Here is a 21,606-nt window from a genome sequence, read left to right on the forward strand (position 1 = left end):
TATTTTTGTACAAGGATTACATAAGTTTTAAAGCTGTAAAAGCCCCCACCATTACACTTTATACACTTTTCTCAGACAGGCATTAACCTTTTATCACATTTCTCTCTTGTTCAAACACTCTCAAAGGTCAAATTTTAACGATCAACTTACAAAGTTGACATTAGAAATGAAGTGACTCACGCGTTTTTCACTCCTGTGACCGTGGCTTGTCCTGCCGTCGTTAGGCCGTAGGGTTTTGTACCCTTGTTAAAACATACTCCTCCTCCTCGTCCTCCATGAACCGAAGATTCATTTACAGTATTCCAGGTGCCCTACGGCCGCGTAACTTCTGCCTTCATTCGCTAGCAATGGTCTACAGCCAATCAGAACACAATGGGCGGGTTCTCACTTCGCCAATCAGGACTGTTGTGGCGCTATACATACTGAGACGGAGTGGAGACTCTGGGCTTGTCTTCAACTCTCACATGAGTATACAACACCCTCTACTGGTAGCAGTAGTAAGTACAACAACAGACACATGCAACAGAGCACCGATAGAGCGCTCTAATACGCCACAGCGCGTTCATTAGCTGTTAAAAACAAAAGATCAGCGAAAGAACGAATCTGCGAAAGGTGAACGGCGATGTAGCGAGGGAACGCTGCATTGCTGATGTGAGGTACAATGGGAGCTGTAATGTCGTGCTGACCACCAACCACCAAGCGCCTCCAACTGTCTGCCCCGCTGGTTCGCTCTAATCCAAGAACCTTGACTGACAGTCCCATGTGACATTTGACAGGGTCCTCACTCGCTGCCAAGGCAACACAGTCAAGCGGCACATCAGTAAAAAAATCACACAGAAGCATAAAGACGTCCACTCTGTACTGGTGCCTTGTTAACTTTTACCCCTGTGGTTGTCTTGCAGGCCTTTTCACTTGAAAATGCCTACAAATATTTTCCCAGGAAAGTCTTCTCATCCTCCTCCTTGTAACAGCGCACAGAATCCATGACCTCTCTTGCCTTCGTTAGCATTCAGTCATTTTTATCCTTAATGGGGCTCACCACAGTGGAGCGGCCATTATTCATGGGCGTCTCGTCTCTCTGAGCTTTTTAAGATGTTCATTTAACGAGGTGTAAAAACTTAACGAATTATACTTCTTCAGTGTGGCGGCACAGGCTCTCTGTATTCTTCTAAGACTCGTGTTTCTCAAAATATTACGTTTTTAATTCATTCACGGGATCAAAAAATGTTCGAACACAGAATGTCGTAAACCGACAACCACCTGAAGGTCTGTTCACGTCCTGATGCTCGAGCCCGCACCAGCTGCATGCAAATGAGCTGCGTGAACCACTACGCTAGTTTTCTGCAAGAATGTCAACCTTCCCCATTGCAGGACGAATAAAGGCTTTTTACCGGGGTGTCCAGAGTGTGGCCCGGGGCCATTTGCGGCCCAGGGCTGTTTTATCCCATTGGCACGCGGCACAGTCTAATAATATATTTTCACAAGAAAAAAAAAAACAACTGCAAAAATTGCAAAACCAGCAGTAATTTTACAAGAATAAAGTCAAAATATGAAAAAATGTTTTAATCTCACAAAAAAGTTTTAGTTTTTACAAGAATAACGTCGTAATGCTATGTAGGAAAATAACATAAGATTAGTAGGATAACTTTGAAATATTAAAGAAAAAAGAAAAAATGTTTTAAAAGTTGTAATAATATGAGAAACAAACAAAACAGCAAAAAAAAAACTTGTCATTTTTTTAAATTTAGGTGGCAGAAATAGTTATAATGTTACAAAAATAATGTCAAAATATTATGGGAATAAAGACATCATTACGAGAAGAAATTGTACATGAAGAAAGTTGGAATAGTTGGAAAATAAACAGCTGAAATTTTACAAGAATAAAGTCAAAAGACATTAAGAAAAAAGTCGTATTTTGACAAAAAAAGTCTTAAATTCACGAGAATGAACTCGTAATATTATGAGGAAAAATAATGTAATTTTAGAGCATAGAGTTGATATTTTCAAAATAATAATGTTTTTTTAAGTGGTGGTATTAGGAGAAACAAACAAAACAAAATACAGCTGTAATTTTTTTTAAAAAGTAAAAAAAAAAAGTTTAAATTTGTAACAGGAGTCATAATACTAGGAGAAGAAAATGTGAATATTATTTAACAAGAAATATTAGAAATATTTAGATATCTGGAAAATACCCAACAACAACAGCAAAAAAGGGGAAAAAAAGAGCAAAGACTGAAGCTGACATTAATAATCGGCTTTTCCGCCGAGATCGTCAAGCTGAGATGTTTTTAACAGTACTTTAAGTCAGCGCTATGCTGCTCACAGCCACTAGAGGGCACAATTGCATGCATGTGAGGATTGCGATGCTGTGCTGTGATGTTGCAGCCTAGTTCACATGCTATTAAAGACAACTGCAACATCTATGAGGCGAAGACAGAACTTTACTGAGTGACCGGAGCCTCGAGGCCGCTTGGAGGAAAGCTGTGTGTCGGAATTCTCCCGCCGCAGCCCGCTAACCCCTAGCGAGTAAAATGCGATAAGAAGCAATTCCGTGGTGGTAATTAAGCCCGTGTTTCTTTAGCTCTACGCTATTAAGCGCAGTGCTGTTCCTGACACTCGGACAGACTGCCAGCACTTACTCCCACGCGCCGCCTCCCCCTGATGTCGAATTACCGCTGACATTTTCTCCTCTTTAACGGCACCTTACTTGGAGAGAATAAATAAATATGAGGAACATTGCTTCAATGGGTGCAAAGTCACTGAAGAGGCCATTGTGCCGGAGCACGCCGAGCACATCTTGGAGTCATTAGAGACGTCTGGAAGACGAAGAGACAATGACCTGACCCCCGTTTGAACCCAGGAAGAAGCGGGTCAGCTCTGGCCGCATCCCGTTCATCCTTCCCCCGTGTTCGGCTCCTCGACGGGAGCACTTGGTAAACATCACACACTGTTCCTGTTTTACACCTCACATGCACACAGTGCACGCACGTGGGCGAGCGTGCATGTGAGCGCTCATTCAGAATCAGCGCACATTTTGTATCTGCGCCTGAGAGAGCTTCTTGTGCCTCCTAAAAAGCTCAATCACGTCGACTCAACTCATTTTTTACTCAACCTCAAGCATCACCTTCATGCTCGCACAAATAAAACCCAACCGTGAAGCATTGCTGTTAAGAAGAATGCGCTCATCTGCTCCCTTTCAATGCATTCCTCACGTAGGACCCAAACCAGGTTGTGTGGTTGCCATGGAGACACGCACTCTTTCCCAGGATGCCGCCTCTCGACGCAAAACATGATGGCGGACATGATGCGACAACACACTCCTCAAAGATGGAGGACATGATGCGACAACACACTCCTCAAAGATGGCGGACATGATGTGACAACACACTCCTCAAAGATGGCGGACATGATGCGACAACACACTCCTCAAAGATGGAGGACATGATGTGACAACACACTCCTCAAAGATGGCGGACATGATGCGACAACACACTCCTCAAAGATGGAGGACATGACGCAAAACATTCCTCAAAGATCGCAGACATGACGCAACACACTCAACACACTCCTCAAAGATGGCGTACGTGACACCAAAAAAAATCCTCAAAGATGGTGGACATGCCGCAACAACACAGTCCTCAAAGATGGTGGACATGACGCAACAACACAGTCCTCAAAGATGGTGGACATGACACAAAAAAATTCCTCAAAGATGGCGGACATGCCGCAACAACACACTCCTGAAAGATGGCGGACATGACACAACACACTCCTCAAAGATGGCGGGCATGCTGCAAGACACTCCTCAAAAATATTGGACATGCCGCAACACACTCCTCAAAGATGGCGGACATGACACAACAACACACTCCTGAAAGACGGAAAACATGATGGAGGACATGCCGCAACACACTGCTCAAAGATGGCGTACATGAAGCAAAACTTTCCTCAAAGATGGCGTACATGACGCAAAACATAATGGCGGACATGCCATCAACACACTCCTCAAAGATGGCAGACATGGCTGCATCATATGCCACAAACAGGGCGGACATGACGCCGTTCTTCACAAACATGGAGGACATACACTACGTCAACAGACATGATCCAAAACACGCCTCAAAGATGGCGGACATGCTGCAAAACACTGCACAGACTAATGACTTCCCTCATGAATGAAAAGATGAAGGTACTTCCTGTCCAGTATTTGCTAGAAATGCAGTTGGGAACACGCAAACGACGGAGTCCAGTAAATCTTTCATGATCTCGTCGCTGATGATTGGCATGATGTGCTAATTGTTGGGGGGGGGGGACGTGAAGGTGTGAAGACATCAGGTCTACCTGTTGTACCCGCTGTCTGGATTACACAATCACCGCTTGCACACGATGCAACTCCGTAAGAGAAATGTTCTTTTCATGAGATTCAGTCCTGGGGGGTTGGGGTGGGGGGTGGCGGCATATTGCATCCAGCAGACAAGTTTGTGTATTTTATTTAGCGACAGCATGAATCATGCACGTTGGGAAATAACGGCGGCGCTTGTTCTTCTTGATTTTTTATATACTGTCCAAAAGGTGCTAAAAATGATTTGGTGCTTCTGAGAGGAGAAAATCACTCAAGAGCACTTTAATGTTTATTAGAGGGCTGGCATTTATGTACTCCCGTCATTTTTATTCTTTCCCCACAGCTCTAAAGTTGGACCGAGTTCTGTTTTTTTTCTTTACAACGGTCTAACTTGCAATTCTAGTGGGTTGTTTCATGTAGTCTGTGTACTGTGTACTGTACTGTACTGTAGTATTAGTATTAGTAGTAGTAGTACATACAGTGGAACCCTTAATTAGCTCCAAATTGTCAGACGAAAACTGAAACGTAAGAAAACCGAGGCAATTTTTCCACAGGAAATAATGTAAAGCCAATGAATCTGTTCCAGACACCCAAAAATGAATGAAATGAACAAAAAACACATTTTACCTTTTTTAAGAGCACCCAACCTGAGAAAAATCTACCAGGTCCCTCACTTTCTGCTACACAGTTTCTTTGCAAAAAATCAGGCTTCTCTACACATCTGAAAATGCAGCCTGGAGCTCTGCCAGATGTTGGAGCTGTAAGTTTTTCTTCCAGGAATATGCTAACCTAGCATGATGCTGCATCGTTAAAATATAATGTTAGCACTTCAGCTCACATAGCTTTGCTCGTGTTGCTGACTTTGTTTTGAGGACGTGTAGTTATGGTAACACGACAGAAATTTCCCCCAAATTTTGACCGAATTCCAACTTGTACAACTTGGCGAGGTTGCGACTGTGTTTACCGACAAGATAGCGACATTTCGTATCTTCGTAAGTTTTGATCGGTTTGTTTTTCGTCAGTGAATAGGCTAACCTAGCATGATGTTAAAATGTAATGTTAGCACTTTTAGCATCACGTAGCTATGCTTGTGTTGCTAAGGTTCGTGTCCTCCTGTTCCACTCCTTCAAGTTACTACGCTGTATGTGACATACGTCATCTATGATGTTGGACAAGTGAAGAGTTAAAGTGTTTATGTTAAAGTGGATCTATACTGTCTGAAAGAGGCGTGGACAAACACAGCTCATTAGCATTAAAGCTGCACACACACACAAAACGGCGTGTTACTAAAAGCACTTTTAAAGTGTCTCCATTCCAGCACACTTCCAATACACTATTGTGTGCCTCTGACACTTATTTTAAGCGAGCTGAAATTGCTTTTCCGACTTCTCAGCAGCCTCGAACCAATCACATCTCACCTGATGCCGCGTTCACATGCCCCGCGTATGTCGCCATGCGACCTGCCAACATGTGAAACGTTGAGCTTCGTTCCTGTGCTCATGCAAATGCAACGCAGGCCGCAACGCTGAAGAGGGGAAGGTGTGGGAGGCGACGGCTTCCAGCTCAGACCCTCAGAGGGACCCGAGGGAGGGACGGAGTTGCAAGAGAGTGGGAGGGAGCCAGGCAGACGCGCATGAGTAAAGTGGAGCTGGTACAGTAAATGTTTGTTTCGGGGGAGGAATAAAAGGAAAAGGTGTGTGTCCTTTTATGGGCAGGGGGAGGCTGCGTAGGAGTAGCAGGGACTGAAGACGGAGAGGAAAACGGTCAAATGGAGGAAATGTAGCTTTTACCAGGGTGGGGGCGTTGGGACTGAAGGGGCGGGGGGGGCACTAGAGGCAGAGATGGAGGCTGGAGAGGGAGTGGGTGTCTTAATAGCGTTGAAGCGCTCAGGGCTTTTTCTGTGTTTGCCTTTGTTGTGATAGCGACGAGCCGCCTGCATCCCTGCCCGCTTTTCATCCACCAGACGTGCATCAAACACTTCTTCTCTGGTGGCGCGAACGCCGAGCTTGGAGAGGCGCTGGTGCTGCTTGGTGGCAAGCAGATGTTCACGTCGTATCTTCCTATCCGATGCATGACAACCGACTACACACAGTGCACACTTCCATCGACGCTACGCACACACAAAAAGCAGACATTTCAGCAAGCACGTTATTCCAGTATGCCTCAAGGAAGTCAAGTTGCATATACTTTAGAGTAGTCAGTGTACAGCTGGTACAGCAGTATAGATGTACTGTCCACTGAAGATGAGTTGTGTAAATACCTGGCAACGCAAGTGAGTAGCAGGATGATGTGTCTTGCCTACAGTCAAACATGCTGGTCGTCTTGTGCACGAGCGCTGCCGGCACTGGGGGCACTGCAGTTCATTCAGGGGGAATAGGAATTCCAACATGCACTGTGACGTTCTGAAGATCCACTCCCTTGGGTCCCTTGTATGAGTGCTGCAAGCACTGGGGAGGAGCTGCGGTTCATTGAGGGTAAAGATGAATTTCAACATGTAAGATCCACTCCCCTGGCGGTGGTACCGTCATGCTTTGGGGCCGCGTGAGTGCTGCCGGCACTGGGGGGAAACTGTGGTTTATTGAAGGGAAAGATGAATTCCAACACGGACCGTGACATTCTGAAGATCCACTCCCCTGGCGGTGGTACCGTCATGCTTTGGGGCCGCGTGAGTGCTGCTGACAGTGGGGGGGAAGCTCGTTTTTTTGTGTTTTTTTTACAAGAAAATGTTATAGAAGAATGGTGCTGACACTAAATATTCACACCGAGCACACGATTTGGACACGTTCACTGTGAGCTGGACTCACTTGTGTTGCCAGATATTTACACAATAGTGGATATGGATTGATGCAAGCTGTACACCGACTACTCTAAAGTGCATCCACGCTTACTGTCGCTGGTCATATCCCTTGACAAGATATAATGACATGCTTGCTGAAATGTGAGCGTCTCCTTCGGGTCGCCATCAGAACATCAAGCGTTCAGAGAGCGGCTGCGTTTGTATGAAGGATGAATGTGGTGTGATTCATAAAGTTACTGCTGGGCTGTACTTCATTTTTCCTAGCTGTGTCCTATTTCTTGCTTTGGGGTTTGCGTAATAAAAAGCAGGTACAGCTGCAGTCACTGTTGTTGTCCAGCAAGCTGTGTTTAGAAGAAACGGTGTCACCAAACAGCTGAAGGCCCGAACGCAGTCAGTTTGAAAGGAAACGTGCTGCCAACTCGAGGCGGCTGAAACGGTGCTAAATATTTGACTGCTCATCAGTGGCTTATCGGCGCCACACGAGCAGCGTGGAGCCCAGTTGGACGGACATCCTGGACTGGCCTGGAGTGAACGCTGCAATGCTTTGTTGCTTTCAAGGAAGTTTGTGTGCAGCACAGACGGTGTTGTTCGTTGCATATCACGTTTCGCCACCTCACTGTGAGCGCCATGCAAACACATCCTTTCACGCCAGCTCTAATTTTGGATCAAACTTGAGCTTCCCGGTGGGAATTACGTGCGACGAAACGCAGCAGCGAGGTGGAGATGGACCAGTTTGGATGCACACACACAAAAAAAGCGACAAGTGGGGTTCAAATGAGGCGAAGCTGTGTTCTACATGAGCACACGTACCTGTACGTTTATTGTTTCATTTTACCGTTCCTTGCCTTTCAGCAGGGATGGCCAAACTGGAAAACCGAGCCAATGTCGATATGCTAAGAATTTATGCAGCGGACCCCGCAACGTCGTGGATTTTTGGGCATAATGTGTATATTTTTTTTTCTGAAAATAAAGTTGCAGGCCGTTTTTTTTGCAGAAAACACATTCATTGGTAATAATGAATGAATACATGATCATACAGGTACAGGTCAACTGTACAGCATATACATGTGCCATCCCACAATTCGTGTTTATGTCTTCATGTCCCACTCATCATGTTCTTTCGCCAAGCGTTGCAATGTCGCACTTTGCCCAGCGGTCCTTGAACACACCATAGTTGCGTGCTACTTAGCAAAAAGTGGAACTTAATAACTTTCTCCAACGCTGCCTCAGCTTAATAATTGCATGGATCATCTTCCGGTGTCATTGATTAGTGGTTATAATCAATAAACATTAGCTATACATGATATACTTTCAATGAGTTTAATAAGTGTGTGAGGCTCATCTTTTCCCAGGCATTCCCTGCGACCCACTGAAAACGGCTCTGCGACCCACCACTGCTATAGACAGATTCCGGCCAAGGAATCCTTACGCCGCCTTTATTACGTGCGTGTGCGGTTTATTTCTTCATATAGCGCACACATGAACATTGAACAACTTGTATCCATCTCCTCCCCCCCTAAAGAAGTGGTAGCAAAGTGGGAGGCGGCATCTGTTACGACAGGACTTGAGCAAGTATACAGTCATCCCTCGTTTATGGCGGTTATTTGGATCAGGACCCAACCACAATACGTGAATTTCCACTAAGTAGGATTCAATATTAATTAAGGGAATATCTTTATTTTCATTCATTTTATGACTTTCTAAATACGGTTTCGGCATTATTTACAGCCCTGCAGTCCTGAAATAACACCTCAATAGTCACCTTTACGGCATCACTGCAGGGACATAACAGACGGCTGCCGCTAGCATAGCAAGCTACCAAGCTAACTAGTTAGCCTGTCCAATTTACTTATTCTAAACTCAGGAGTGTTTCAAATGGAGCGGGGAAGAAGGACAAAAAAGTCAAAAACTTACCACTTCCACATGGAATGAGAGGAGGAGATCCTTTTTTTTCACTCAATCTCAGCCACGGCATGTCGGCTCGGCCCCGCTGGCTCAATAGCCCGTCTCCATGCAGTGTGAAAGGTAATGTAATCTAACGTCATGTCTCATGACATTACTGATGCCGACCACAATACCAACTTGTCTTTCAGTCATTTTGGACTACTAATAGGCCACAGTCAAGCACAAAACAGCCATGGTTTATTCATGTATTATTTTTTGGAAAACCCTGATATAGTGAGGGAGCGATATTTGAACCGCGATATAGCTAGGGACAACTGTAGTGTACACCTCTAGGCATCACCACAAGTCTTCAGGAAGGGTAAGAGTCAAATGAAATGTTCTTTTAATCATTTCATTCATCATTTGGATGTATCTCATTGTGTTTTCTGCAGGCATGGAATGGATGAAAGGGATTTACATGATTGCTGATGGGAAAAATTGCTTCGGTTTTCGCATGTTTTGGTGTTAATTGGACAAAAAGCCAGGTTCTACTGTATGAAAATGCACCCGTGGTAAATAGTTGGCGATTAGGGCGGTAGTGTTAATTACTTAGAGGTGGGGAGCAACACTGCTGTCATTTGAAGATCAAAAACAAACGCACATCTAGAACTATGCAAACCACAGGACATGCACGTGTGTAATGAGCGATGTGTAAAGAAAAAGAAAAAGCAATCCTACCTACTATGCCGCTTGTTTCTGTGCTTTTTGTGTCCACACGTCTACTGGCAAGCAACACCCCCTCCACAGTAAGAGCTTGATGCATTCACTGACTTATCCCAGCAGTAGCTCCAAAGTTTGTGTTACATTCCGCCCGATACCTCGTCTCAATCAATGCTTCGGCGGCACGTAAGCGTCTATGAGCAGCGTCCGGGCGTGTGCCAGAAGGTGCCAGGACACATGACTCCCACGGTCTGGCTTTAAGGCCGGGATTTCACTTCCAGACGGATATTTTGCCAGGAAAAAACAAGAAGTGAATCAGGAGCTTTCGGGCTGGACGAGGTTAAAAAAAATACACTCCCAAGTTGCAAAAGGTGGACTTTAAATATTTGATAGACAAATAGCTGTGTATGAATAAGTGATGATGAACCAGCAGTCTCCACTTCCAAGGCACCTAAAACACACCGAGATCCAACTCCAGCAGTCTGATCACAACTACATATTCAAATTGAAGCCTCTAAGTACAAAACTAAGTGAAAGCAGATGCATTCAAGAGCAATAGGATGACAAAAATGTATTTGGCACTCAGTAGTCCTCTCTATGAAAATATGTTGGCGTTTTTCTGTCCCTTTGAGGGGAAAAAGCTGGCAGAGACGCGCAGGTGGGAGGACGTGATGTCACAAATGATCTCATAGGACAGGTACATTCACAGCTGCAGGCCTCCACGTGCGCAACGCCCCCCACTCTACCTCGTGAGGTGACCCCAAAGTGCCACCCTGACGAGAGCACCCGATGGCAGCTCTTAAGTAGGCCACTGTTCGTTATGTCGCATCTTTGCACTAATTAGGCAGGCGGTAGGAGAGGAGGGGTGGGGACGCAAACAAACAGAGTTGTTATAATCTCACACGGAGGGAGCCTTCGCCCTCCCCCCGCAGTTCCACGAGCACCGGAGGCAGCAGTAGCAGCAGCAGCAGCAGCAGCGCCCGCTCCGAGGCGGTCCCCCTGGATGAAAGCTCCTCCTCTCCGGGCTCTCCCTGTCGTCTCTCCGGCCCGAGCCGCCACTCGCAATTCCGGTAGGAGACGGACGATCCGTGGAGGCCCACTGCTCTCATCTTTTAGAATGTTTGTGCATGGGGGTGGGGGTTCGCACACCACCGACTCGGACAATGCGTAAAAAAAGGCGGCTGGTCACGCTTGCGTGGAAAGTAAATGCATGCAAAGTGTTGCACAAAGCCTGGAGAGTTGCGTGCCAGAGCGCGCCTTGGTGCTTCTCTGCATGGCGCAGTGACGCGCGTCCGCTGCGCACTCTTCCCCGGATCGGACCCTTCCACCGAGAGAGCGCGCAAGAGGGACGGACAGGGGGCAAAAAAAAATCAGGCAGAAATCTCTTTTTAGTTCCTCTGCTTCATTGCAACCCGCACAAGCGGCGTCTGATCCTCAAGGCATCCGCCTGTGAGCTGTGGAAGCTGGGTCGTCTCCTGACTGCAGCCCGCTGCATGGAGGACATCCTGCACAGGTGAACGCCACTTCACTTTCAGGAGGGGGATAGGGCTGCAGTGCACACTCACTATCTCCCTCTCTCTCTGTGAGGAAAAGGGGGCGGGGCTACCTCCCAGCTGGGACCTGACGTGGTTTTAATACGTTTCTATCTCGCTGCTTTCTACACACACTGAAAAGTCATGACAGGGCAGCGCTGTATGACGTTTGCAGCCGGAGGGGGGCAAACATGAGGGAATGCATGCATGCATTCTGGGCCCCGTAGGAAAAAAAAATCACATTTGGCCCCTGTTGGACAGCTGTTGTCACCACAATTTTCTGGGGCTCCTGTCCTAACTTTCCATGCATGCGTGTTAAAAAAAAGAACTAGGAATGGCCCAATGGGGCCACCAACACCACACAATGCTGGCTGCAACACACTTTCCCCTTCTGAAGTCCATTCGAGAAACAACCAAGTTTGGTTTGGGGGTTTTGGGACCCCCAAAAGGGGAAAATTATGTTGTAGAATGAATATTCCAAAGAAGAGGTCAAGTGGAGGCCCTTCTTTATCAAACTGCAGATGTGTCCTTGAGCGCTTTCTCACCAATCCATGACACACACACAGAGCAAAAAAACGAACCGTTTTTCAACTAATGATAGAATTAAAAAAAAAAACAATGCCCCACCTGATGTCGAGTTGTTTTCAATTGGAGCACACTGATTGAGCTTTGGTGCCACGATAAGCAACGCGCACTAGCAGAGTGGGAAATGGCCTCTTAAATCTGTTTCCATGACAACTATGTGCAACTTAAAAAAAAATAAAAAATACACACACATACACACACACGACAGTTTATCTTTTTTTTCTTCCCTCTGTACTTACCGCACCAAGGTCCCTCATCAGTGTTGAGATATAAAGGTGGATAAAAATAACACAACTTCCCATCTTAGTCCAGCCCGCCGTCAAATAGTTCCAGACTCAAGTGGAATCCGGCAAACATATTCCATACTTTTCCATGCCAGCGCTTTCTCTTTCTCCACCGCCGTCACTGCTGTGTCTGTGTTGCTCTCACTCTTCGCACTGTCTGCCTGCTCTATAATTATTTCCATGGTTACCATTAAGGACGGGAAGCCAAGCTTGATGTACTACGCTAGTAATCTTTCCCTCTCCTCCGCCTCCTTCCTAGTGTCCTCCTCTCCTCCGTTGCTTCTTCTTCTTTCTACCGACTCGCTGCAGCCTTGTCCTTGCACGCCACTATCTCTTGCTCTCTTTATATGTGAGATCTGCTTTGAAATCAACGTTTCATTTGGAACGCTGATGCACTGAATCAATAAAACATGAAACTCCACCGGCAAGCAGGACAACGTGTCCAAAGAGCATCCGGCAAATGTTGCTGCTGCTTGTGGTTAAAAAAAATATATAGTCAAAGCTTCTTTTCATACGCCTCGCTTTTTGGTCTGATTCAGTTGTCATTGAAAATTTTCGCAAAAATTTTGTCTCGGTTTTCGTACAAACTAGTAAGAAACTAGTCCGTTTGTCATGAATGGTATCGTTCTGCAGAATGGAGTGCCCAGAAAAAGCAAAGTACGCGTCGCTGACTCACCATCCGTGCATGTTTTTTTATTGAGCAAATAACCTAAATAACCCGCCATGGGGTCAAAGAACATTGCGAGTGGCATCAATTTGATAAAGAAAATGAGAAACACGATTGAACTCAATCTCGCCAGGATGTACACAACCATAAGTAACATCCGGTCCTCATTTATAATGACTTCACATGTAAAACTATCATTATTCTCTATCAAATGTATGTTTTTTCTTCATATTTATGGGTGCCTGGATTGGATTCATCGGATTTCCATGAGTTCCTGTGGGAAAAATTACCTCAGTTTTCGGACGTTTCGGTTTTCGTTGGAACTTTGGAACAAATTAATGACGAAAAAAGAGGTTCCACTCTATGTACTACCATTACTACTACTACTACTACATAGAGTACATAAAACAAGCCGCTAGCATTGTAAGGCAGACCTTTGGAAAAGAAAAACTGAACCAGAGCAGTAGTCCGAAAATAACTATAACAGGACTACATAAATACCAGTCCTCTAATAAATTGCTCTCAAGTGATTCTTTCCTCTAAGAAATCTTTTTGAAATCTTTTGTAAAAAATAAATAAATAATGTGTTCATATTTTTGGGTGCCTGGAAGGGATTAATTGGACTTACATTATTTTCTACGGGAACATTGCCTTCGGTTTTCGTATGTTTCGGTTTTCAGCTTTTTGAAAGAATTAATAACAAAAACCAAGGTAGGCCTACCCCTGTGTGCTGTAACTGGAAAAAAATAACAATAAATTGTTGACTGGCTGCTATTTTTGTATCATATTTTAACAAATATTTGACAAAACTAAAATGACAAACAGAAGCATGCTTTTCCCACTTTCGGTACATCTAAGAAGAAACGACATCCTAGCAATGAAGGGATTTCTTTCATCAAAAGAAAAACAAGCAAAACAAAGAGGTGCGCTACAGCACAGGGGTGTCCAAAGTGCAGCCCGGGAGCCATTATTGGCACGTTGACAAAATCTAATTTAAAAAGACAACTAAAAGACAACAATAATAACAGCAACACTGGAAAGATGAGCAGACAGTAATGGTTTTTTTTATTAGGTTGAGGAAAAAGTACTAATGTAATGAGAATAAAGTGAAAATATTATGGTAATATGAGAATAAACAAGAAGAAAGTTGGAATAGTTGGGAAAAAAACCTGCAGCAGAAACGAAAAAAAAAAACAGCTGTAATTTTACAAAAATAAAGTCAAAATATTAAGAGAAAAAAGTTGTATTCTAAGGAGAAAAAAAGTTGTAATTTTACCAGAATAAACTAATATTAGGAGGAAAAATGATGTCCTTTTGGTAGCACAGAGCTGAGATATTAAAGAAAAATATGTTATTTTTTAAAGTCATAATATCACGAGAGACAAAACAAAAATGTGGAAAATTAGGTTGGGGAAAAAGTTATGGGAATAACGTCAAAATATTATGAGAATAAAGTCATAATATTACAGGAAGAAAAGTTACAAACAAAGTTCAAATATTTGGAAAATTTAAAAAAAGGGACTTACAGTAGATTATTTTTCCCTTGAAATATACACTGGATAATCATCAAAGTGTCCCGTGGAAAAAGATTGGACTCCCTGATGTAGTAGAACCTGAAGCTCAGAACAAAACCTCTCCACACTGAAATGCAACGTAGCGGAATAAAATATTTGCTGTAGTAATAATCCACCTGCTCACAAGCGAAGGAGTGCACCACACATTGGTGCGCTAACTCCCCCATCCTGGGTAACCTCACTCCATTCAGTGCCATCATGTACTGCGGTAGTTATGGCATTAATACCGTTTCATCCACGCTCTCTTCCTGTTGACTTCCTGTTCTGATAGGGACGCAAAGCTCTTTGCCCGCAAGTCATTCAAAGCTGTTACGGCTCCATCGCTTCAGGCAAGGAAACGAGAGATGGGCAGTTGACTAAATTGACTCATTGAGCGGAACGGAATAACGCATCTGTTGGAGTATCGCTCCTCCTGATCCCGAGTTGGCAAAATTTGACGGGGTGCACGACATATTTGGTGTGCTAACGGCAGCATCCTCACTCCATTCTTTCTTACAACGCAGCAGCTGGAGATGGTGGGCTGAGTAGTCAACTATGAGTAGCCAATAGTTACCATCTGGGACCAGCAGTGAAGGGACAAAACCCACAGGTAATTGCTACACCCATAAAACCACACACAGCTCGCTCCACCCCCTCCAAATCCTCCTGCTCGCTTCATGTGGACGTTCTCTTCCGATTTCAGGTCAACATTTGGAATAAAAGTGACGCATTTCAAAGTATACATTGTATAGATATTCTGCACTAATGGTGAACGGTGTACAACAGGGATGTCCAAACAGTGGTTCGGGGGCCATTAGTGGCGCGTGAGTCGTTTATTACTGGCCAGCAAGGCAAAACGGCACACTGAAATGTTATTATTTTTTATTTTTTCAGCCATTTTAGAAAATAAAACATACATATAAATATACCAAGTATATATAAAGTACATATAAATATAGAATTGGTGAATCGCACGTGACGGGATCCACTGTAATGCCTGTTCTGAACTCCCGTTTTAATACCGGTGGCAGCGAGTTGAGTGTGTTTCAACAGCGCGTCTGCTGGTTTAAAAGGTCAACATTCAAAGCCAACGTTCATGAATTCATGGAAGACAATGCCTGTCGGTCAAATTGCACAAGTACACACAAACACATTTTCATTTTCATCAACAGTGAGCCGTGTGACTGCAGCGTACACTTCCTGCGTGCACTGCATCCCCCCCGATGAAACGGCAGCAACTCCCGCTGGTCCAAATGAAAAGAAATGAATCTGTCACCAGTAATTGTCAACAACTTCCCAACCCTGGAGAGCCTGCTAGAGCCCTCCCAAACTCTGCGCTGTTGGCCCAAAGAAAGCACAAGTCCTGCTAGCAGTTAGTGTCAGCCTCCCGTGTCGCACACGGGACAGTTAACAGGACGCGTGAGCTGACAGGGAAGGAAGCAACATGAAGAGGAGCAACAGCGAGGACGACAGGCCTCCGAGGTGATGCAGGACACGGAGAGATGGGAAGGACAAGAGGTGGTGCTGAGCGAGTCGTGTACTCGGTGGCGGAATGATGGATGCTTGAACAAGGGGGGCATGTGGACACCTGCTCGGGCTTCATGCCAATGTGGGATGGACTGGAGCGGGCACTCCAGGAAGACAGGATGGAGGCAGCAACTGCAATGGCTTGCTACTTCCCCATGTCGTTCTGTTTGCTTTGCACTAGTTTTATGACAAACATGTATTTTTACACAAATCTTCCCAAAACACACACGGAACTTGAATTGTTCAAGAAGGTCATAACTATGAGATAAAAAGATGAAATGATGAGATAAGAAAAGCAGCATAACAGCACGGATTGCAGCTAAAACTGAACTCTGAATCCCCGACGTCACTTCCAGTCCACACGTCCAGGAAACATTTCTTGAAAGACTCACCAGCATGAGCCTTATTTCTGTCTTTAATGGCTGATATTCTCTGCTGGCATCTAATAAATTGGGGAACAGAAGTCTAAAGGGGACTATAGGGGTGTTATTTCTTGTCTCGAGGGCTCTAATAATGTCAACAAAGTGTATTTTGAAAGTCATAAACAGGTTTTCTGTGCTCTATGAAAATATTTCATCTATTAATATTGAATCCTACTTTGTGGAAATTCACTTGTCACAGCCGGGTCTGGAACCAATTAACCGCGATAAACGAGGGATTACTGTGCTGTATGATTTTAGTACATTTTATTATACCATGATTATATAATTCATCTTCAGTATATTTGGGGTCTTGTTCACGAGTGAGGGAAGGTTGGAGCGCGAGGTCGACAGACGGTAATGCGGTCGCTGCACCGGACCGTCGTGGTGAAGAGAGAACTGAGCCGGGAGGCAAAGCTCTCAGTTCACCCCACCATCTATGTTGCCCCCCTCACCTGGAGTCAGGAGCTTTGGTTTGTGAGCCAAAGAACGAGATCGCGCACACAAGCGGCTGAAATGAGGAGGCCGGACTCGCCCTAAGAGATAGAGTGAGGAGCTGCTCCGTCAGGTGACTTGGGCATCTCGTCCGGATGCCTCCCGGGGGCCTCCCTGGTGAGGTGTTCTGGGCATGCCCGGCGGGGGGAAGGCCCCGGGGCAGACCTAGGACACGCTGGGGGGGATCATGTCTCACAGCTGGCCTGGGAACGCCTTGGGGTCCTCCTGGTGGAACTGGAAGAGGTGGCCGGGGACCAGGAAGTCTGGACGTCCCTACTGAGACTGTTGCCCCCGCGACGCGGACCCACCGCATAAACGGAGGAAAATGGAATGGATGATATTTAAAAAAAAATATTGCGATTTTTTTTTTTAGCTGATTGGCCCTACTTTTGAACTCAGGGAACCAAATATGTTTTTTGTGTGCCGATGGTGGCTGCCATTGAACATGTGTTGAATGTGACATATGTCAACTTGTTGTTTTAGAGAAAACTATGACATTTCCTTTCTACGGACGAAACTTCACTTGCTTTAAGCTGTTGAGAACACAAACTATACTTAACTCATTGATTCTGCAGTTGTTTTTTGAAAGACTTTTTTTTTAAACCTCTGAGTATTTTTGAGAACTCTTTTCGAGCTTTTAAAAACACCACCACCTGCCAACAGTCCGCCAAACACCCACAGTTTTGCATCATCACTTCTTCTCTGCGGTGAATCATCATGAAACGTCTCCGACTGCTGCTGGAGGTGGCCGGCGATCGCTGAGCCGAGGCGTCGACGACCGTGTTGACTTTAAAAGGCATCCTATGCATCAGCTATACCCTTTATTAGGAAAAGAACACATCAGTTCATACTTTTGTTCTGCAAGCAGACAGATGGCCAAGCGACGGTTTGATCACATGACATCACCAACCACACATTAAGTACAAGGTTTTTGATCAGAACAATAGTTTCGGTACGCCAACATATGCTCAACCTGCACGCCAGCAGGAACATATTGGAGACTTTGTCACGTCCACCTACACCAGCGTACATACTGGACTCCCACCGAGCTCAGCGCCAGACGTGACGCAGTTATTATACACGAAGAAATGCGGGAATAATACCTGCAGAAATGACCACCCTCAAATGAGGCATTACGGTGCTACTTTTAGGCAAGTGGAAATGTACGGCCGTATATACGACCGCAATATGTGGTACGCCAGCGGACATCCTCTGGATCCATGTACTGTATTCCGGTATTAGCCTACAGTAGATGGATGGACGGATGGATAATATAATAAAAAATAATAAAATAAGCCTTTGTCATTGTGTTTTTGTGTTTTTTTTGCAAAACTATTCAGAGTGCCTAACTTCTTTTCACACTTGTGTGACAAGTAATAGTTTTAAAAAAAGCCTTGCATGAGGCACATTTCATGTTTATTTACACATTAAGCCTTTGTCAATGTGTTTTTGCGGGGTTTTTTTGCTAATATTCAGAGTGCCTAACTTCTTTTTACACTTGTGTGACAAGTAATAGCTAAAAAATAACCTGCATGAGGCACATTTCATATATATTTACATATTTACGTCATATTAAGCCTTTGTTGTTGTGTTTTAGTGTTTTTTTGCAAAACCTTTACGAGTGCCTAACTTCTTTTTACACTTGCGTGACAAGTAATAGCTAAAAAATAGCCTGGATGAGGCACATTTCATGTTTATTTCCATATTTGTGTCATATTAAGCCTTTGTTGTTGTGTTTTAGTGAGGGTTCTTTTGCAAAACTATTAAGAGAGAGATGTTGAAATGTCCTTACAAAGCAGAGATGACCTCACTGTCCACACACACACACACACACACACACACACACACATGAATACACAGAGAGAGAGAGAGAGAGAGACAGAGAGTGGTAGCTGCAGGGTGAGGAAGACTCTGCATGCATCATCAGCGTGTACAGTGCCTGGAGGTGACAGCTCACCACAAGAGCTGCTGTTGGCCTGACAACTGCTCCCTCTCTCCTCCTCATCCTCCCTCTCTCTAGCTTTTCATTTTGTACAAAGTGAAAAATGTAATGGTCTCACACACACACACACACACACACACACACACACACACATATACCACGAGAGAGATGAAAAAGAGGAGCTGCATGGTATCACACACCAGTGGGTGCAGGGGGAAGGGAAGATGCGGAGGTATTTGTCACTGAGACACTGTTGGATTTTTCTTTTTTTTCTCTTTTTGCAAGCGCTGCTCTCTCGTTCTTGTTATCCTCCACAGAAGCACAGGCTGAGCACTGTACTCCGATACTGTACTCGTATGACGGTGCAGCCGCTGGTGTTTGTGGCGTGCAGTGCGTATGAAGACACAGCCACTGAAGCATCACGGGATGTACAGTAGCAGAGATGAGCAAGCAAGAGTACGAGCATGGAGCGTCTCATTCCAGTTCACACAGCAATTCTAATGGGACTCATATTTAGAGTCATGTTTAAACAAAAAAGAATGATACAGTAAGCATGTATTGTAAGTCATTTGTCACTGGCCATCAGCACGTGTGACAAATACAGCGGAATGTGACCAAAATCCGCCTCTAACGTTGCACAGTTCTTTGGCGTTCAAAGCGGTGTTACGGGTGATCATCACGCCTTTTGGCTTTTTCCGGCAACGGACATCCGCAGGAAGTGATGTGAAGTAACTCACTGCTGAACCATTAACAGTGGTTAACTTCTTCTTACACTTGCATGCCGAGTATCAACGTTCGTGATGCACGTTTCACATTTCTTACATACAGTGGTGTGAAAAGGTGTTTGCTCCCTTCCGGATTTCTTCTCAATGACAATTGGTGACCCAAATTGTGGTCAATTTTCAACTCAAACTTCTCAAATCTTACAATTTAACACAACGTGTCTTTACGGCGCGCGCTTCCCTAGCAGATATCTGCAGCTGTGTGTCGGACGGACGCCACGTTAAGTCTCCACTCCATGTCCTTCCTCTCCCACTCCAGCTGGACAGAAACATGGCGTGCAACTCACGGCAGCGCGAGCAAGCAAATAGCGCAGACCACAATTTGAGATGCATTCACAAACATTGGGTCAGTTACATTATTTTTTAAAATTATTTATACATTTTATTTTTCTTAAATGTTTCAGGTCATCCGACAAATTTAAATATTAGTCAATGACAACACAACTGACGCGCGCACGCGCACGCACGCGTGCACACACAGTTTAGTTCCAAATGTGAAGACTGTGAATAGTTCATGGTGTTCTATTTGTAAATTAATTGTTATTTGGATGTAAAACAAGCCTTTTTTGTGTTGTTTACGTTGGTATAGTTGTTTAGATATTTGAACCGTCACAAAAGCAAAAAGATTCTGTCAAAGTAAAAGTTATGCTTGAAATGTATCTTTTCACAAAAAGATTTTAGTTGGGAACTGATATTTTCCTGAAACTTACCTATGTTCTATTGCTGACTAATAAAGAAGGGGAAAAGGTAGAAACATTTTTTCTGATGAAAGAAGAGAGTCCAATCTTTCTTTTGGTGGGTTCCATGTTTATATAGCCATAGAACACAACATTCTGTGTGCCTTGAAAAATCAGTCAAAATGGTCTGAAATGACCTCCACTGAAGGGGTCATCTTATCAAAAATGGCTGGGATTGAATGAGTTAATAGCAGCCAATTTCTTTTTACACCTGCACGTGAAGTGATAACGTTGAAGAGCGACTCACATGAGGTACAGTTCATATTGATTACCATATTTATATCAAATGAAGCCTTTGTCTGTGTGCTTTGGTGTTTTTTGTTTTACTATTAACAGCGGCTGACTTATTTTTACACTTGTAAGAGTGTTAAAATATGACTTCAACAATGACATAAAAACATTATGGATTTGTCAGTACCTTAGGGTAGTTGTGTAAATGTCAAGTTGCCTCTGAAGGCCACGTCTGCACATACGTGGTCAGCAGAGACTTGTGCTGTACCAGTAATAGTCTTAATCACAGTTATAAGTCATCTATAAGCCAAGTCTTAATCACAGTTATGAGTCATCTATAAGTCAACTCTTAATCACACTTTTAAGTCATCTATAAGTCAAGTCTTAATCACACTTATAAGTCATCTATAAGTCAAGTCTTAATCACAGTTATAAGTCATCTATAAGTCAAGTCTTAATCACACTTATAAGTCATCTATAAGTCAAGTCTTAATCACAGTTATAAGTCATCTATAAGTTAAGTCTTAATCACAGTTATAAGTCATCTATAAGTCAAGTCTTAATCACAGTTATGAGTCATCTATAAGTCAACTCTTAATCACACTTTTAAGTCATCCATAAGTCAAGCCGTCATCCACCAATAAAAGCTGCATGTTAAGAAACAAGGTTTTTTCACATCTCTGCTTGATATGACCACAAGCTTGTAAATAAAAACGGTCTGGGGCCGTAATCATGTCCCGTGTCCATGGTTGCCGTACCGTCAACACCAAACGCCCAGTCCCCCATGGCAGGCCCCCAAAATAGGTCCTCTTCTATCTATATTTCACGGACACCTTTTACTTTTTTAAGGCTTCCACTGACGTCTCCATTCACAAAAGCAGCAAGGTGCGCTGGGGGCTGTCGCCATGCCGACGGCATCCACTTCCTCCTCTGGTCTATTTTAAATCTTTTGTAAAGGCGGAATAACTAAAAGGCGGCACTGTCAAGGTTGGCGCGCATTGTCGCCTTTGTGTTGCGGCACATCCTTTTCAAGGAGAATGGCGAGCGACTCGGATGACTGGGATGTGAGACGAAACGATGCTCTACGAGGCTTCTGGCTGCAAGGTGTC

At 44.3% G+C, this 21,606-nt stretch overlaps 1 protein-coding gene across 18 annotated transcripts in view; it reads right to left on the minus strand.

Annotated features, from left to right (window-relative positions):
• Positions 1-21,606, minus strand: part of syngap1b (synaptic Ras GTPase activating protein 1b) — a 168,976-nt gene that overhangs the window by 54,914 nt on the left and 92,456 nt on the right. The window contains exon 1 of one of the 18 annotated variants that reach the window (XM_054780726.1): positions 12,100-13,290. The exons of 16 other annotated variants lie outside the window; for them this stretch is intronic. Coding sequence is in view for 1 of the 2 variants with exons in the window: in XM_054780723.1 (XP_054636698.1) it covers positions 9,762-9,846 (85 nt within the window). In the remaining variant the exon portion in view is untranslated. One more of the 18 variants, XM_054780723.1, reaches the window with a different exon arrangement.

This window comes from Dunckerocampus dactyliophorus, chromosome 7 (genome assembly GCF_027744805.1).
Source record: "Dunckerocampus dactyliophorus isolate RoL2022-P2 chromosome 7, RoL_Ddac_1.1, whole genome shotgun sequence".
Taxonomy (NCBI): domain Eukaryota; kingdom Metazoa; phylum Chordata; class Actinopteri; order Syngnathiformes; family Syngnathidae; genus Dunckerocampus; species Dunckerocampus dactyliophorus.